The 18,553-nt window shown below is 32.9% G+C and overlaps 1 protein-coding gene across 1 annotated transcript in view; it reads right to left on the bottom strand.

Annotated features, from left to right (window-relative positions):
- The window catches only part of LOC141521319 (cilia- and flagella-associated protein 43-like), a 288,518-nt gene that overhangs the window by 222,476 nt on the left and 47,489 nt on the right, over positions 1-18,553 (bottom strand). Inside the window, exons 10-12 of the mRNA XM_074233774.1 lie at positions 18,409-18,525; positions 14,029-14,109; positions 9,641-9,789 (exon numbers count right to left, since the gene is read on the bottom strand). Coding sequence (XP_074089875.1) covers positions 9,641-9,789; positions 14,029-14,109; positions 18,409-18,525 — 347 coding nt within the window. The remainder of the gene's footprint in view (positions 1-9,640; positions 9,790-14,028; positions 14,110-18,408; positions 18,526-18,553) is intronic.

Below are 18,553 nucleotides of genomic sequence, written 5' to 3'. Positions count from 1 at the left end.
ATGTTGATCATAACTAGAAAAAACAAATCAAATTATAGATTTTTTCTTATTAATAGACTGTGTGAAAGGGACTTTAGAAGTGATCTAGTTCCACCTTTCCCCATTATACAGTTAAGAAAAACTGAGGCCCAGAGAGATTAAATAATTGGTCTTAAATAGTAGACCTGGAATCTAATTAAAGTCTTTTGACCCAATTCTGTCTTTGACCCTAAGTCACATTGCATTTCTTATCCACAGTACAATCTGCCAATCTTAATGTGAATGTCCTTATTTGACCTACACATGACAATGCTTCTAAGCTCAATTAGGTTGTCCAATTCTTTGTATATGCCTTTCCATAACTCTAACCAAAGAATCACCCAAAGTTTTGGTAAACTTTCTCACTTCCTTTTGTTGTCAATAGATAATAAATGTGTGGAGCTCACAGATTGTCCATCAGTTATTTTTTCCTCTCAACACATGAGCAGACTATTTCTTTTTCAATTATACATTTCTTTGGTGATGGTATTTATTCCATTTCTTCTAAGGAGTTCTTTATTATGTATCATAAAGCTTAGACATACTTTTCTGTGCTTAGAACAAAATAAGTGTAAAATAAATTTTTGTTAATTAAACAGACTTATCACATTACTCTCTATTGATTCAGAGATTGCAGTGTTCCATGACTTGAATAAAAACTGGAAGAAAATTGGTATTAAAAATAATGGCCTTTGTTTCTGAAAGAATTTGGGGATAATTAAAACAACCTACTTTTCTTTCCCGGTTATCTGAATTGCTGAGAGGAGCTACATCCATCAAAGTTGATCAACTCACACTGTTATTGTTAACATATACAATGTTCTCTTTGTTCGACTCCCTTTGCTTAGCATCAGTTCCTGTAAATTCTTTCCATTCTTTTCTAGAGTCCAAACATTCACTGTTTCTTATTGAACTATGCTACTCCATTACATTTTATATCATAAATTGTTCAGTCATTCCCCAATTGATGGAAATTCCCTCAATTTTTAATTATTTGACACTACAGAAAGAGCTGCTATGAGTATTTTGGAACATATGGAACTTTTCCTATTTTTATTTCTTCTGGATGTGGGCCTAGGATTGGTATTGCTGGGCCAAAGGGAATGGTCGGTTTTACTGTTCATTGGGCATTAATTCATATTGCTCTCCAGAATAGTTGAATTAGTTCACAATTCCACTAATAGTGCATTAATGTCCCAAACCTCCCACAATCTCTCCAACATAGATGGTTTTCCCTTCTGGTCATCTAAGTCAATCTGCTAGGTATGAGGTGGTACCTCATTGTTTTAATTTGCATTTCTCTAATTTGTAATGATCTTTGACCATTTATCATTTGGGGAATGGCTTATAACCTTATGAATTTGATTCAATTCTCTATATTTTAGAAATAAGATCTTTATCAGAACCCCCTAGCTGTGAAATTTGTTTTCTGTTTTTCCTTTAAATCTTGGCAGCATTGGCTTTATTAGTATAAAACCTTTTTAATTTAATATAGTCAAAATCATCCATTTTGCAATTTATAATTTATTCTATTGTTTGGTCATAAATTTCTCCCATTTCCATAGATCTGACAGAGTATTTCGTGATCTGCTAATTGGTCTATTGCATCACCCTTTATATCTAAATCCTGTGTCCAGTTTGACATCATTTTGGCAGATCTGTACTTAGTTTTTGCCATACTACTTTCCAGTTTTCACAACAATTTTTTGTCAAATAATGAGTTCTTATCCCAGAAGGTAATGTCTTTGGGTTTGTCAAATAATAGATTACTATAGTCATTACTACTGTTTTCTCTTGTACTTATCCTAATTCACTGGTCCATTACTCTCTTACTTGATACCAGGCAGTTTTGATGACTGCCAATTTATGGTATAATTCTAGATTTAATAGAACTAGACCACCTTCCTTTACATTTTTTTCATCATGACCCTTTTGTTGCTCCAGATGAATTTTGTTACTATTTTTTTTCTAATTTGATAAAGTAAGCCATTTGGTAGTTTGGTATGGCACTAAATAATTTAATTTGAGTAGAACTGTCATTTTTATATATATTAGCTTGACCTAACCATAAGCAATGGAAGCTTTCCCGATTGTTTAGATCTGTGTGTGAAAAATATTTTTCAATTGTGTCCATGTAATTCCTGGGTTTGTCTTGGGAGGTTGATTCCCAAGTATTTTATATTGTCTGCAGTTTCTTTAAATGAAATTTCACTTTTTATTTCTTACTATTAGGCTTGGTTGTTCATATACAGAAATGGTGATATTTGTGTGGATTTATTTTGTATCCTGCTGCTTTGCTGAATATGTTAATTGTTTCAAATAGTTTTTTTAGATGATTTTCTAGGATTCTTCAAGCATACTATTGTACCATCTGCAAAGAGTGAAAGTTTTGCTTCCTCATTTGGTTCAAATTCTAATTCCTTCAATTTCCTTTTCTTTTCTTATTGCTAAAGTTAACCTTTCTAATACTATAATGAAGAGTAATGGTGACTGATACTGGAAATGCTCCTAGTTTATTCCCATTACATACAATATTTGTTGATGGTTTTTCCATAGATACTGCTTATATATTTTTTAGGTTTTTTGCAAGGCAATGGGGTTAAGTGGCTTGCCCAAAGCCACACAGCTAAGTAATTATTAAGTGTCTGAGACTGGATTTGAACCCAGGTACTCCTGACTCCAGGGGTAGTGCTTTATCCACTGCACCACCTAGCCCCCTGATACTGCTTATATTTTTAAGGAAAATTTCATTTATTCCTAACTCTATAGTAGTTTTGAATAGGAATAGATGTATTTTGTCAAAGGCTGTTTCAGCACCATTTGAGCTGATCATATGATTTGTTGTTTTTTTAGTTGATAGGTTGAATGAACCATCTCTACCTGATGTAAATCCTTCCTGATCATGGCATATTATTTTAGGAATAATTTGCTATAATCTCTTTACTAAAATTTTATTTAAGATTTTTGCATCTATGTCCATTAGAGAGATTGATCTATAATGCTTTTTTAAAAGAGTAGTATTCTATTTTGACTTTCCTGGTATAGGTATCAGCACCATTTTGGTGTCATAAAAGAAATTTGTCAGAACTCCTCTTATTTTTTTAAATAGTCTATGTAGAATTGGAATTGTTTCTTAAATGTTTAGTAGGATTCACTTGTAAATCCATTTGAACTGGAGACTTTTTCTTAGAGAGTTTATTAATGGTTTCTTCAATTTCTTTTTCTGAAATGGAATCATTTAAATATTTTTATTTCCTCTTCTGTTAACCTGAGTAGTTTGTATTTTTATAAATATTTATAAATATTTATAAAAATAAATATAAAATATTTATAAATATTTTATAAATATTCACCTATTTCACTTATATTGTCAGATTTTTTGTCTTACAGTTAGGCAAAATAGCTCTGAATTACCTCTAATTTGTACCTCATTGATGACAATTTAACCTTTTCAGTTTAGATACTGGTAATTTGGTGGTATTCTTTCTTTTTTTTAAAGTCATTAATCAAAGGTTTATTTTATTTTTTTTGTCATAAAACCAACTCAATTTCATTTATTAGATCAGTGATTTTCTTTCACTTTTATTAATTTCTCCTTTTATTTTCAGAATTTCTACTTTGGCATTTAATTGGGAATTTTTAATTTGTCCTTTTTCTAGCTTTTTTAGTTGTATATCCAATTCATTGATCTCCTCTTTCTCTATTTTTATTCATATAAGTATTTAGAGATATAAATTTCCCTTAAAAACTGCTTTGGCTGAATCCCATAAATTTTGGCATTTTTGAATGAAATAATTATTTCTATGATTTGTTATTTGATTCACTCATTCTTTAAAATTAAATTATTTAGTTTCCAATTAATTTTTGGTTTATCTTTCCATGGCTCTTTATGACAGGTAATTTTTATTGCATCATGATTTATTTCCTATATTCTTTATTTATTATTTATTATACATTTATTTCTTCTGCCTTTCTGCATTTCATTGTTAAGGATTTTATGCCTTATCTAGTACACATGGTCAGTTTTGGTATAGGTGCCATGTACTGAAGAGAAAAAGGTATGTTCTTTTCTATCCCCATTCAGTTTTCTCCAGAGGTCTATCCTGTCTAAGTTTTCTAAGTTTTTATTCACCTAGAATTTGCAAGCTGTACCACTAGGTGCATGTGTTTAATTATGATATAGCTTCATTTACTATGGTACCTTTTAAGAAGATGTGGTTTCCTTCCTTATGCCTTTTAATGAGTTCTATTTTTATTTTTGCTTTGTCTGGTCAGAATTGGTACCCCTGATTTTTTTTTTACTTACCCTATAGCATAATATATTTTGCTCCAGTCTTTTACCTTTACCCTGTGTGTATCTCTTTGCTTCAAATGTGTTTCTTGTAAGCAACCTATTGTAGGATTCTGATTTTAATCCATTCTACTGTTTGCTTCTGTTTTATGGGATAGTTTATTCCATTCACATTTACAGTTAACATTATTAATTCTATATTTCCCTCCATGCTATCTTTCCCCATTTGTACTTCTGCTTGTACTTTTCTCTTTCCTCTTATTCCTCCTCACCAATATTCTGTTCCCTTTCCACTTCAATTTTTCTTTTAAAGTTTAACTTATTTTCACTTATTCCTTTGCCTTCCTTTTTATCAGTTCCTTTTCCCTTCCCCCACTTCTCCTCCCAACTCCCTTGGAGAGTAGAATAGATTTTCAGAATGTATATTATTCCCTCTCTGGGCCAAATCTATTGAGTATGATTTACTCAGTGTTCACACCCTCTCTTCTCTACTATAATAGGTCTTTGTGTCTCTTCGCCTGGATCCACTAATATCTATCCTTCTCTTAGTTTTTCTTTTTATGTTTTTATTGTTTTGACCCTGTCCTATACTTACATCCTTTGTAAGTCAAAATATATTCCTTTTAAATGTCCTGATAGAAGTATTATTCTTAAAGATAGATCGCTTGCTTGATTGATTGATAAATAGCATTGCTTGTCACTTCTGTCTATTAGAAATACACTTCTCAAGAGTAATGAATTACATCACATTATAATCACTTTATATCTTATCTGCTTTTCAAGTACCCTCCATGGACATATAATGCTCATGAGTCAAAGAATCATGCAAAATCAAATCATTTCATGAACCATTTATGCTCCCCACCCCCAAATATACTCCATCCAATTGTAGCCAAAGTGTCAGGCAAAGCAAAATCTCTTCATGATGTTTTTGTGTCCAATCCACTTAAGTATACTCTCTTCTTCCATCTCTACAATACTCTAACCTTAGTCCTATAGCCTTCCCCAACCAAAGTATGGAGTATACTCTGCCCCATGGTATTATAAACCTCTAAGTAGCTATCAAAGTCAAGTCACTTCTGAATTAATCAAATATAGAACCTTGAAGTATTCTTTAAGTGCTAGGACACTCTGAAGGTGTCTTAAGAACTTAGAATTGATTGTAAGGCATGGAAGACACTGGCATAGGACCACCCAGCATAGAGTGCCCTCATCAGAGAAAGTGCTGAGCTCTATGAGCAAGACAGAATTAAAGGAGCTCAGAGTAAACAGCCCAAGTATTCACCTGTACTATTAATACCCATCCTGTGGTAGAGCATTTTAGGTTCTTATTGGTCTGATTAGCCACAATTGGGCACATTGTAATTTGTCTTAAACATAGTGATGTCTTTTTAGCCATCGTTGATAACGAAGGACAAGAACCAACCATACCCATGTCCTTAAGTACAATCTCTTCAACTATATTCAATCCTTTAAGTCTCCTAAGAGAAATACAATTCTCAAGAGTTTTAAGTATTAGCTTCCCTTGCAGGGTTGTATACAATTTAATGTTCTTTTCAATTACCTTTTAAAGCATCTCTTGAGCCATATTTTCAAAGATCAAATTCTCTGTTCAGTTCTGGTCTTTTTAAAGGAAATTTTGGAAGTCCTCTATTTCATTGAACACCCATTCTGACAGAATATGCTGAATTTTGCAGGATAGTAAATTCTTAGTTGTAATCTAAGATCCTTTGCCAAGTTTTTAATCTGGGTTCTCTTTCTGGAGGTACTCTGGGAATTCTTTCAAGGGCATTTTGATGTCTTGATGTAATATGGTGGGACAATTTTCCCAGATAATTTCCTGAAAGCTATTTTCCAGGCTCCTTTTTTAAATCTAGACTTTCTGAGAGACCAATAATTCATAAATTATTTCTCTTGGATCCATTTTCCTTTTCACTTGTTTTTCCCTAAAGGGTACTTTATATTTTTATCAGTTTTGTCAACCTTTTGATTTTGTATGATGGAATCTTGGTGTCTCAAAGATTCATTAGTTTCTATTTGTCCAATTCTAATTTTGAGGGATTTATTTTCTTCAGTTAGTTTTTGTGTTTCCTTTTTACTGATTTGTATTCCCTTTCCAATTGGTTGATTTGAGATTTAGCTGAATTGCATTCCTTTTCCAGTTGATTATTTTTACTTCTAAAGGAATTGATTTCTTTGGTCAATTTTTCATAATTTTCCTGCATGGCTCATTTCTTTTTAAAATTTTTCTTTTTCCTTTTTTCTAAGGTCTTCTATGAGGTTTTGGATTTGAGTCCACTTCACAGATTACTTTGAGGCATCCCATGTAGGTAATTTGTCACTGCTTTCTTCTTCTGAGAAGGCATTTTTATCATCTCTATCTTAATAGTAGCTTTCTATAGTAAGTTTTCTTTTAGGATTTTTTTTGGTTCATTTTGATTTTTGAGTTCTACTTCTGGAGTATAGGGAGCATTGTGCTAAGCTTCTTGTGCATGGACTGGAGTATGATCCTTGGTTTATCACTGGACAAGATGTTGCCTATGCAACCCAGATGTTACCTATCCAGAAGTTTGTTTCCTCCTTTATATCCAGGCTCTGCCTACGCAGTGGTTTTTCCCAATCCAATCCTGTCTTTTGCCCCAGAGTTCCCAGGGTTCCAACTTTGGCTGCATTTGGGACTCGCCTTGTTGGCTTGCTATCTAGTTGCTGGGACCTGTGCTACTGTCTAACTGCTGAGATCCAGGCTGCACTGTGGCTAAAAGATTCCTGTTGGCTTTCCCACTCTCCTGCTTAGCTGAGTTTTACTTCCCTTTTTCCCTGGAAAAGACAGACCTTCACTGAAGATTCTCCATGATGTCTACAGTCGAAAACTTGTCTCAATAAGGATCCATAGCTTTATTGTCTGTGTAGAGGTTTCATTTAACCTTGTGTAAGGAAAAGCTCCCAGAATATACCACCATCTTGGCTCCACCCTAGAATTCTGCCACCGGAACTTTAAGGAGGAGTGAAAAACTTTGAGGCTTTGAAGAGTTGATAAGGTAGGCACAATAGAATTGCCTAATAGCAAATAATCAGGACCCAGTTGAGGTTGTGTAATATAAATTTATAGTGGTCTCAAGAATGGTTGTGTAGTTTTCTCCATCTTTATTTCCACATGTATAGCAGAGAATATGGAGGATAGTGGAAGTGATCCAAAGCCAAGACTTTCAGGATACATTGGCAGAAGATAAGGGGACAAAGGACTTAATGAGAAGACATGGTATAGCTGACCTGGTTCATGAAAGGGTCAAGATGGGAAAAATGAGAAAGTGGAAAATGCAGGAGAGATAACCTGGAAAAGAACTGAGAGGTCAAGGGACCCCTCATGGTGTGGGTGAAGAATAAAGTCTGGCAAGGGAAGGTGGAGGGAGGGATGGAAAGAGAATAGATTATAATCAGATAAGGCTTCTTGAACACAGAAATGGTACATTGGTATGCACTGGCAAGATCAAGAGTATGGCAATTGTATATAACTGAGATAGCATGGAGTAGATCATAGGAAGTGAATAGATTGAGAAAGTAAATGTTTAGGGTGTTTGAAAAACCTGGTATATTGGGTACATAGGAGACATCATGCCAGAAGGGAGCCTTTAAAGTGTTTTACTGTAAAGAAATAATTTTTTAAAAATCAATAAATAATAAATATAATGGAATCCCTGACTATATCTTCCAGCCAATTTTGTGTTCTACTGTGGAATATTACATGGAAAAGCCTGCACATTATCTAAAAAAACCTAATCTAGTATGACTTCAATACAAATGTAAATTAATCTCAAAATTGCACTTAGCTAACTTTTACATGGTACTTTAAAATTTGTTTCACATATATATTATCTCATTTATTCTTTATAACAGTCCTATAAAGAGGTGATGTTATCCCCATTTTATAGAGGAGGAAACTGAGACTGTGATGTTAATTGAGTTGTTCAGGGTCACACAGCTGGTAATTTTCTGTGGCAAAATTTGAACTCAGATCTTCCTGACACCGTCTAACCCTCTAACCAATATGCCATCTGACTGGGAAAATAAACAAGTAGGTCGATAGTTGCTGCTCTTACTTTTTTAGCATTGGATTTTTTCCTCATTCTTTTGGTATTTTCATCTACTTCATATACCTTATGAATTATCTCTAGCATAAACAAATTATTAGTTTAATTCAGCTACTTTTCTTTTTTATGTTCTCTTTAACTCTATTCTATAATAAATCTGAGATTTAGTGATGAAGAATTAGTTACAAAAATCTTGGTAGATCTTTTCCAGTTTTTCTTATATTTTTCCTATTTTAATTCTTAAATGCCCATAAGATAAATTTCTTTACACTGGTTTTTCAGTTACATTTCACCGCTTCTGTTTTATGAAGTAATACTACTCATAATCTTTTGTCACCCTCCTTTGTGAAATTTCACAAGTGAGTTTACATTTTATACTGGTATTGCCCTTGGCTGACAGATTTACTGCCTTGATAAATATGTCATGTAATTGCTGAGGTTGTTTTAGGCTCTTTAGGAGTCCTCATTATGGCAATTTGAAGTAAATTTCGATATGAAATTATTGTAATTACAGTTCAAAGCAAATTTAAGTTTGATGTTAGGAAAAAATTTCCTAAGATTAGGGCTGACCTAAAAGTGGAATGGACTACTTCAAGAGATGGTGGATCCTTTGCAGGTTTTCAAGAAGAGGCTAGATGATTTCTTGTCAACAACTTTTCAAGTATGTTATAGTAGAGATCCCTTTTGAAGATAGGCTGAACTAAATCCCTTCCTACTTTCTAATTTTTTTATTTCAATCCTATGATGAATCATTAGCCTAAAATTAATATTTCAGATGCAGAAAATTACCTGAATGAAATACATTATGACAATATAAATCATTTGACATATGACATATGATAATATAAATCATTTGAAATAAAAATCTATTATGTAAGGTTTATATAAACAACTTCCAAAAGAAGCTGTATTATTGAATCATGGCATCTTACAACCAATTCCTGGTAATATCACAAAATAAAACATTTCATCATATTTTGAAATCTCTAAAAAAACCTTAAAATTAAAAGAAGAAATTCTAAAATAAAAATAGAATGTCAGTGAACAAAAAGTTGATCATTTCCACATTAAGAGAAAAGGGGGTAAAATAGTCATCTAATAATGCAACTAATTTGATAAAGAAGTAAAAAACTACTGTCATTATGTTAGTACCTCAGAACTATAGATTCATGGTATTCCTAGTTAACATATCATACATACATAACATAGATAACAAATAACATTTCTTTCAGGTTATACTTACTGTACATGCTGTATAGAAGATCTGGTCAGGAGGATTTTGTGAATAAGTGAAGGGGATTTGACATTACAAATATTAAGGAACATCAAATATCCTGCAGTGCTCCCCACAGCCACTGAAAGCGCGGAGGGGCAGCAAGCCATATCATTTACCTAGTCAAAATAAATCCCCAGATTTTTATCATAAAAGACTCAGAACTCCCTTCAGGGTTTTTAAAGACTGAATGAGTGAATAAATAAGATAGCACCAGTTTCTAATATAAATTATAAACACATATGTAATATAGGATCCAGGATTAAGATTAGACCTATGTTTTTATTGGTATAATAAACTCTCAGATGAGGAGACTCCCAACACCAATGTATTGTCACTATCTTAAGAGAACTTCATGAGAGGTTAAGTAAGTTGCCCAAAGCCATATAACCAGGATAGGTCAAAGGCAGGCTTGAACTCAGATCTTTTTGGTTCCAGGACTGACTTTTTAAAAAATTATTTATTTGTTTGTTTTGCAAGGCAATGGGGTTAAGTGGCTTGCCCAAGGCCACACAGCTAATATAATTATTAAGTGTCTGAGGCCGGATTTGAACTCAGGTACTCCTGACTCCAGGGCCGGTGCTCTATCCACTGTGCCACCTAGCCGCCCCCAGGACTGACTTTTTATAAACTGCAACATACTGCCTCTCATATGTAAAGTAAGAAGTTTTTTTTTTTTATATAAAATCATATATATATTAAAACACTTGGTAAATCTTATGCATTATATAAATATCAGTCATTATTACTATTACCATTATTATTCCTATAGGTGAAGCTAATGATTCCCTAAGGATATATAGAAACATGTAACCTTTAATGGAAATGTAACCTTGTCAAGAAAATGCATTCATGAATATATTAAATTTATGAGCTATAAATTAGACTTAAACAATTTACTTTATAAAATTATTACTCATAGTATATAATTAATTTAATTTTAATAATGATGATACAAAATTAAGTATTTAAAATCAATTATTCAATTTAACCTATTCAAAATTCTTGGTTATTGTGAGGAACTATCAAAGAAGGAAAGAATCACAACTGAAATATTGCTTAACACAAATTTTCATCTTACTAAAAGCTCCAGCCCTCCACTTAATTAACCTAGAGAATTGAAAGTATCATACATTTGTGACACCTAGTTTTTAGGGACAATTTGATACCCCTTATTCTCTTTAAAGAATTGCAGATCCCGGGGAGGTGGGGCATGGAAGTGGATAGAGCACCGGCCCTGGAGTCAGGAGTACCTGAGTTCAAATTTGGCCTCAGACACTTAATAATTACCTACTAGCTGTGTGGCCTAATTGCAGATTCCTTTTTGCTTTAGAGAGGTCAAGGCAGAGGTAAAATCAGGACTAGTAACAGGACTCTAAAAGCTATACCATATTTTAGGATGAGGATTGTATGCTGTGGAAGCTCATCAATTTATTGCCCTTTGTAATTGCTTTTATCTTTGTGCTCTCCAATTACATAATTTTCATCTTTTGAAAAAACAAAACCAAACCCACCCTTATCTCAATGGAACTAAGGGAAATTGAGACTTGTCTTTCCTAGAACAAGAAAACTAAGGAGTTCAGATTACTCGCTTAAAAATTATCCATAATGGGTAAGATGTATGGGTTCAGTTGTGATTCCTTACCCTTCCTACCTGGATTTATTCCTTCCTAGATATATTTTAGAAAATATTATAGGAGTTGACTCTGAAGATAGAGCATTTATGTATTGGATTTTAACAATTGCAAAGACAGTATGGATTTATTTGAATCAGAGAAAGATTTATCATAATTTCACACAAATAGTCACTGCAAATAAAAATATTTATGTGAGATTTGTTTTTTGTTTGTTTTTTGCAAGGCAATAGGGTTAAGTGACTTGCCCAAGGTCAAACTGCTAGGCAATTAATGAATCTGGATTTGACCTCAAATCCTCCTGATTCCAGGGTAGGTGCTCTATCCACTGCACTACCTAGTTGTTCTGGTTATTATTATCTTGATAAGGAACTTTAGAGTTCATTTAGTTAAATCCTCTCAGTTCATATATGAGGAAACTGAGGACCAGAAAAAATGAATTCACTTGACCAAGTTCATATAGCAGCAAAGCCATCACTAGAACCAAGGTCTTCTGATTCCCAGGTCACTGCTTCTTTGACACCACCATATTTTTGTGAATGAGTTTTTATCTACTTTAAGAGAGTAGGGAATCCTTCAGTGGTGCAAGGCCTATGAGCCAAACACTAGGGTATGAGGTATGTGGTGCTAGGCCACATAGCCAGAGAGGCCAAGTGTGGCTTGAGAGGATGGACCAAGAGAGGAAACCTAGATTTAACAGAACCAATACCTGCATCTCTTGCCTCACTTCATTGGCCCAGTCCTCTGCTCTCTCTCCTTTCTTTTTCCTGAAGTTAACTTGCTTTTTTTTCTTTTACCATTATTTTTCACTCTGGTTGGCTCAGAATCTTCATATCCCAGACTTAACCTTCGGTGATAGGAAGACTACATGAATATCTCAAGTTCCCTTCCAGGCTTGCATGCCTTCTCCTCTTCCAGCCTCCATGAAGTGAAGTTCCTTCAAAGTCAATAAGCTCCAGAAACTCAAAGAACTCTGCGCATTGCCTACAAACTAGTGTGCCTGCATTCCCACTTTACAAGTTTCCATGCTAAGATCCCTGTAGGAAAAATAATCTAAGCTGGGCTATGCTCTCATGAATTAATGTTCCAGTTGTTTCATATGTTTATATCTTATTTCCTCAAGTCACCAAAAAGGTAAGGATTTCCAATAACACCTAGCAAAAGTTGATACACAAAAGTTTATTGCAGAAAGAATGAATAAAATGAATGTATGATTAAAAAGTATTTTCTCAATCTTGTCCAGCCTAAATCCTTTCTAGCATGAGCTTGAAAAATAAATGACTCAGGTTTTTTTTCCCCAAGTATTTCAAATTATCATTCTCTGAGGCAGTGGTGGTTTATATCAAAAAAGATGATAATTATCTTAGTTGGGGTTTTTTGCACCCTTATTCTTCAATTGTTACCAGGTATTGAACAAAGTTTTAAGGTCAGTTTAGGGGGTACAAAGTCATGAAACATCCAAAAGTGACACTGTCCTAGAAACAGTAAAAAAAAGTTGATCCCAGAATGGTTGCATCAGTTCTCCTAACTAGTGGCTCAGACATTGCTGCATCCACCAAAGGGAAAAAGGTATTTTCTCTACCAGTGTGAACTGCACTGCATAAGGAAATTAGTCTATTATTAATAACGCCTATCATGTTCATGAACAGGTCTTTGTAGAAGGATAAAGACTCATCCTAGAAATGAAACTTATAGGTTTCTTTTGTTCTTTTAGTGACCACAAAAAGGAAAGCAGCATGTACAGTGGACACGGCATTGGATTAGGACTCAGATTTTAAATTTAGCTCTGCTCTAATTCCAATTTCCTGTATGATGTTGGGCAAGTCACTTCCCTTCTCTTGAATTCTATATGATTAAGTGTTGGACTCCATTAAAGGTTCTTAATTTTTTTTATTATGAATGTCTTTGGCAGTATAGTATAGCCTAGCGACCCCTACTCAGAATATTATTTTTAAGTATATAAAATAATATACATAGAATTACAAAGGAAAAATTTGGATTGAAATTAAATGATCAAAATATTAAAAATAAAACTAGTTCATTGACTCCAGGTTAAGAACCCCGGTCTGGCTGAATCCTAAGGTTACTTTAAATTTAAACTGAGTCATAGTCACATAGATTACAAATTCTTCCTATCTTGCATAATTTGAGAGTTAGAATATTTAATTTTCATCCTTTTTTATTATGAGTTGTCTTCTGCTTGATTTTATTTTTTATCTTTTTGTCTTAAAATTCTTCTATTTAAGAGTATAATGCTTAGTGTTAAGTCTTTAGAATTGAGATTGTAATCTCATTAAAGAAAGAGGCTACATCATCTTTGCACAACAGTAGAACTTTATAATGCCTAGAACTGTTTCATGTACCCATTAAAATTGGTATAATATTGAGAATTATAATACACATAAAGAATACTTTCACTATTCCATTACTTTTGCCTTAATTTGATATTATACTTAATGAATTTCATCTATGAAATACTAGTATCACACTAACAGTACATTGTAGAATACAAAGAGCTTTATTATAAATCAACTAAACAGTCTTATACACTAAAGTTATTATGAAGTAGCAAAAGATAAATATACAATATCAATAAAGGAAGGCATTTCTAGGGAAGATTAGTTCATGTGAACATGAAAAGATAGGTTGTTTTAGCATGAAAATACCTAATTCTTATATATATATATATATATATATATATGTATATATATATATATTACATACCTCTGTCTTAAGGCATAATTTGCTGATAGGAACTCCATCTTCAATTGACCAAATAGAAAATTCTCCTAAAATGGTTATTGACTGTAAGAGATATGCAATAATAAAAAACAGTTATCAATATAAAAATTACTTTCTATGAAAAATGAACTTTTCCCCTTTTCTGTTGAGTGGAATATTCCCAGTAAAACCTTAACAGGGTTAATATTCCTAGTGAAGTCCTTTCAGGGCTAAGAAATATTAAGAAAAACAAATTATTATTATTGGGCTATTCCTAGAAAGACCTTGCATTCCAAAAGAGAAGCTCATGAGCCACTTACTTTATGATAAGACTATTTTTGCAAATAGTCTAACCATAGACATTATTTCATTAAGATAGTGTTGAAGGTCCCAAATTATCTCATCATCAGGTGGGAAAAATATTATGAAAACATTTCATTCTTTTTTCTGTTTCTGTTGTTGGGCTGGATTTTCCATGAGTCTGCCTTTCTCTCGAGAAAAGCAAATAAAAACTTTCTTTTGCTCAGACTAATCTCTGAAAATTTTCTTTAGAGTATTTTTAGCATACACACTGTCAAGGCAGGTCAACCTCTACTGGTTTATCTTGAGATGTGACCCTTAGTGCCATTTATACTAAGAAAAAACAATTCAGGTAGGAAGAAAATTTCAAAATCAACATTTGTAATTTTAAAATGCATTGAAGGGGGTGGCTAGGTGGCGCAGTGGATAGAGCACTGGCCTTGGAGTCAGGAGTACCTGAGTTCAAATCCGACACTTAACTCAGACACTTAATAATTACCTAGCCGTGTGGCCTTGGGCAAGACACTTAACCCCATTGCCTTGAAAAATCTAAAAAAAAATGCATTGAATATTACCTTTACTATGAGTTAACTATTAATCAGTTAATAAAAATGATGTTATTTTTAATATGGAAATTGACTAATAAAATAAACTAGAGGCAATTCTACCTGATGTATTTACATGAAACTTTACCATAGTTTCTCTTTTGCATCCTTTTATAATTCCCTCCTCTCTTATCCCTTTTTTCCCCCTAGTTCACTTTTGAGTATGATAATTTTCTATACATATTGAATGTATACATATTTTCTTCCTCTTTCAACCAATTTTAATGAGGGTGAGATTCAGGTATTGCCCTTCACTGTACTCCATATTTTCCCATCCATTGTAAAAGCTCTTCCTTGTGTGCTTCTTTAATAAAAGAAAGTTTTCCCCATTCTACCTCTCCCTTCTCCCTTCTTAAAGTGCCTTCCTCTTTCTCACCTCTTCAATTTTTTTGGAAATCATTCCAATATAATTGGCTCACACTCATGCCCTCTGTCCACATAAATTCTTCTTAACTGCTCTAATATTGTTAAATATTTTAGGAGTTACATTATTCATCTTTCTATATAAGAATGTAAACAATTTAACATTAAGTCCCCTGTGATTTCTCTTTCATGTTTACATTCTTATGCTTCTCCTTAAGTCTTCTGTTGAATGTCAGATTTTCCATCCAACTTTGGACTTTTCATCAGAAGTTCTCTAATCCATTTTTGTCCCCTGAAGGATTATAATCAGTTTTTCTGGGTAAGTCATTCTTAGTCATATACTAACTCCTTTGCCTCCTAGAATAGCATATTCCAAACTCTCCACTCTTTTAAAATGGAAGCTGCTAAATCTTGTGTGATCTTGACAGTGGTTCCATGATACTTGAATTGTTTATTTCCAGATGCTTATAATATTTTTCCCTTGACCAGAGAGTTCTGGAATTTTACTTTAATATAAATATAGTGAAATATTTGTAAACATAGTATAAATATATATCTTCATCTATATATAAAGATATATGTGTACACACACACACACATATAATAGTTTTATATTATATAAAGTAGTTTTACTATATTATATACTATATATGGAATATAGTTTTACTATAATATTTTGAGATCTTTTTTTAGTAGATGATTAGTGGATTCTTTCCATTTCTGTTTTACTCTCTACATGTAAGATATTGGACAGTTTTCCTAGATAATTTCTTGAAATGTGATGTTTAGATTCTTTTTTTTTTTGATTAACACTTTCTAGTAGCCCAATAATCCTTAAATCATCTTTTTTTCTATCTGTTTTCCACATCAGTCACTTTTTTCAATGGAATATTCACATTTTCCTCTAGGTCCCTGTCCTCCTTGTGACTGAACACAAGTACTTGTCTCTGCCCTTGAACTATGACCCAGACCTGCGTATAGGCAATATTGTTGCCAATCAGCACCAGCTATACCCAGCACAAGCAGTGGGTCCCTTGTAATCTCTTTCTGTCCAATTGTCCTATTCCCTGACCTTCTTTGGACTGAGAGCTCCCAAAGCTTCTATTACTGCTGTAGCCTCTATTGCTGTTTCCACCTATGTGAATTCCAGACAAGCTTCCACTCTAGAATCTCATACCCTTCTTTCAGACTTCACAAGTTTCCTTAGACAAGAAAAAAGGTCTCACTTTGAACTTTTGTTGGTTCTACCACTCTAAGTTTTGATTTGATGTTTGGTAAAGCATTTGAATTAAAAAAGTAATTTTAGTACCATAGTAGATTATAAGCAAATTTTATAAAACATTTTAAAAACAATTAATTCCAATACCACATAAACTGTTTGAAAAAAAAAACAGGAAAAGAAAGGGTCCTACAAAATGTCTTCTATTACAAGAATATATTCTTGATAACTAACCTAGGGTGAGTCAAAACCAAGAAACACCAATTTCCCTAATGAATATTGATGCAAAAATGGGCTCTGGCAGCATATCACAAAGATAGTATACTTTGACTAGGCTATATTTATATCAGGTTCAATATTTAGAAAACTATGACTTTAATTAAGCATGTTCACAAAAAAACAACAAAATTATATGCCTTTATCAATACATACCTAAAACCTTTTGATCACATGCAAAATCTATTCTTGTTTTTTCAAACAACAGCAACTTTAGGAAACTTAAGAATAAATAGAATTTTTCTTGATATGATGAATAGTATTCATCTAAAACCAAGACTCAGTATTATCTCTAATGAGGATAAATTAGAAGGATAATGATATGATCCAAGGATAAAGCAAGGATGTCCAAGGATATAACCATGGTTATTCAATATGGTGCTAGAAATGGAAAGAAAAGAAAGAGAAGAAAGAGAAAAGAAAGAAAAGAAATTGAGGAAATAAGCTTAACAAAGAAGAAACAAAATTATCACTTTTTATAGATCCTGGTTTATTTAGAGAACCCAAGAAAGTCACCTAAAAAACTAAATGAAACAATTAATGACTTTATCAAAGTTGTAGGATATAAAGTAAACCCACATAAATCATCATTTCTGCATTTTATTAAAAAAATTCAGCAGAAAAAGATAAAAAAGAAGATAATAAAATGACAATACTACCTAAACTAATTAAGTAATTGTGTTTCATACCAATTAAACTATCAAAGCATTATTTTATAGAGCTAGGAAAATAATAGCAAAATTCATCTAGAGGAAGAAAATGTCAAGAATATTGAGGGAGCACCTCACACCCATTACATTGACAAAGATGACAAAAAGGAAAATGATAAATGTTGGAGGCACTGTGGGAAAACAAACATGTTAATAATGTACTATATTCACAAAATTCTGAACTGACCTACTCATTTCAAAAGCACTTTGAAATTATTCCAAAAAAGCTGTTAAATTATGTATACCACATAAAATCCACGGATACCACTACTAAGTCTATATCCCAAACAGGACAAATAAAGAGAAAAAGGACTCATATGAAAGAAAATAGTTTCTCTTTATAATGTGTCAAAAGAGGTGGTAAAAAAAGGGGTGCCTATTGATTGGATAAAGGATGAACAAAGGGATGATTTCAGAAAAACTGAGAAGTTGTGTACGAACTGTTGCAAAGTGAAGTAAGTAACCAAGAGTACACTTTGTACAATAACAATATTGTAAAAATAATCAACTTCGAAAATCTTGGTAACTCTGATTAATACAATGAACCATTATTAATTTCAGAGGACTCATGATGAAACATGCTATCCACTTTCAGATAAGAGAAGTGTTGGATTCTTGAGTACAGATTGAGGATTATGAGCTTATCCCACAGCATTTTTTTGGTCATGGTCAATGCAGAAATGTGTTTTGTTTGACTTGCATTTTTGTAATGGGTTTTGTTTTTCTTGCATTCTTAATGGGGTGGCAGGAGGACAGTGAAGAGGAAGTAGGAGGAAGAGAATGAATTTTACCTGAAAATAAAATGAAATGAATGCTTTTTTCCAATATGGGTACATATTTAAGTTGTATATAGTTGGGTATTCATAGTTCAGCCAATACATCTCTAAATAGAGTAGAAAAACTTTCTCACCATGCAGTATTGGTTTCCAAGTGTGACAAAGTCAATTGCCCGTATAGTGCCACCAGAAGCATCCAAGATTGTATCAATTTTTTGCTTTTCGTCAAAAGTATAGGAAAAAACAGATCCCTGTCAAATACAATTTTAAAATGATTTG

The sequence above is a fragment of the Macrotis lagotis genome, chromosome 4, assembly GCF_037893015.1.
Source record: "Macrotis lagotis isolate mMagLag1 chromosome 4, bilby.v1.9.chrom.fasta, whole genome shotgun sequence".
Taxonomy (NCBI): domain Eukaryota; kingdom Metazoa; phylum Chordata; class Mammalia; order Peramelemorphia; family Peramelidae; genus Macrotis; species Macrotis lagotis.
This window is presented reverse-complemented; position numbering and strand designations above follow the sequence as displayed.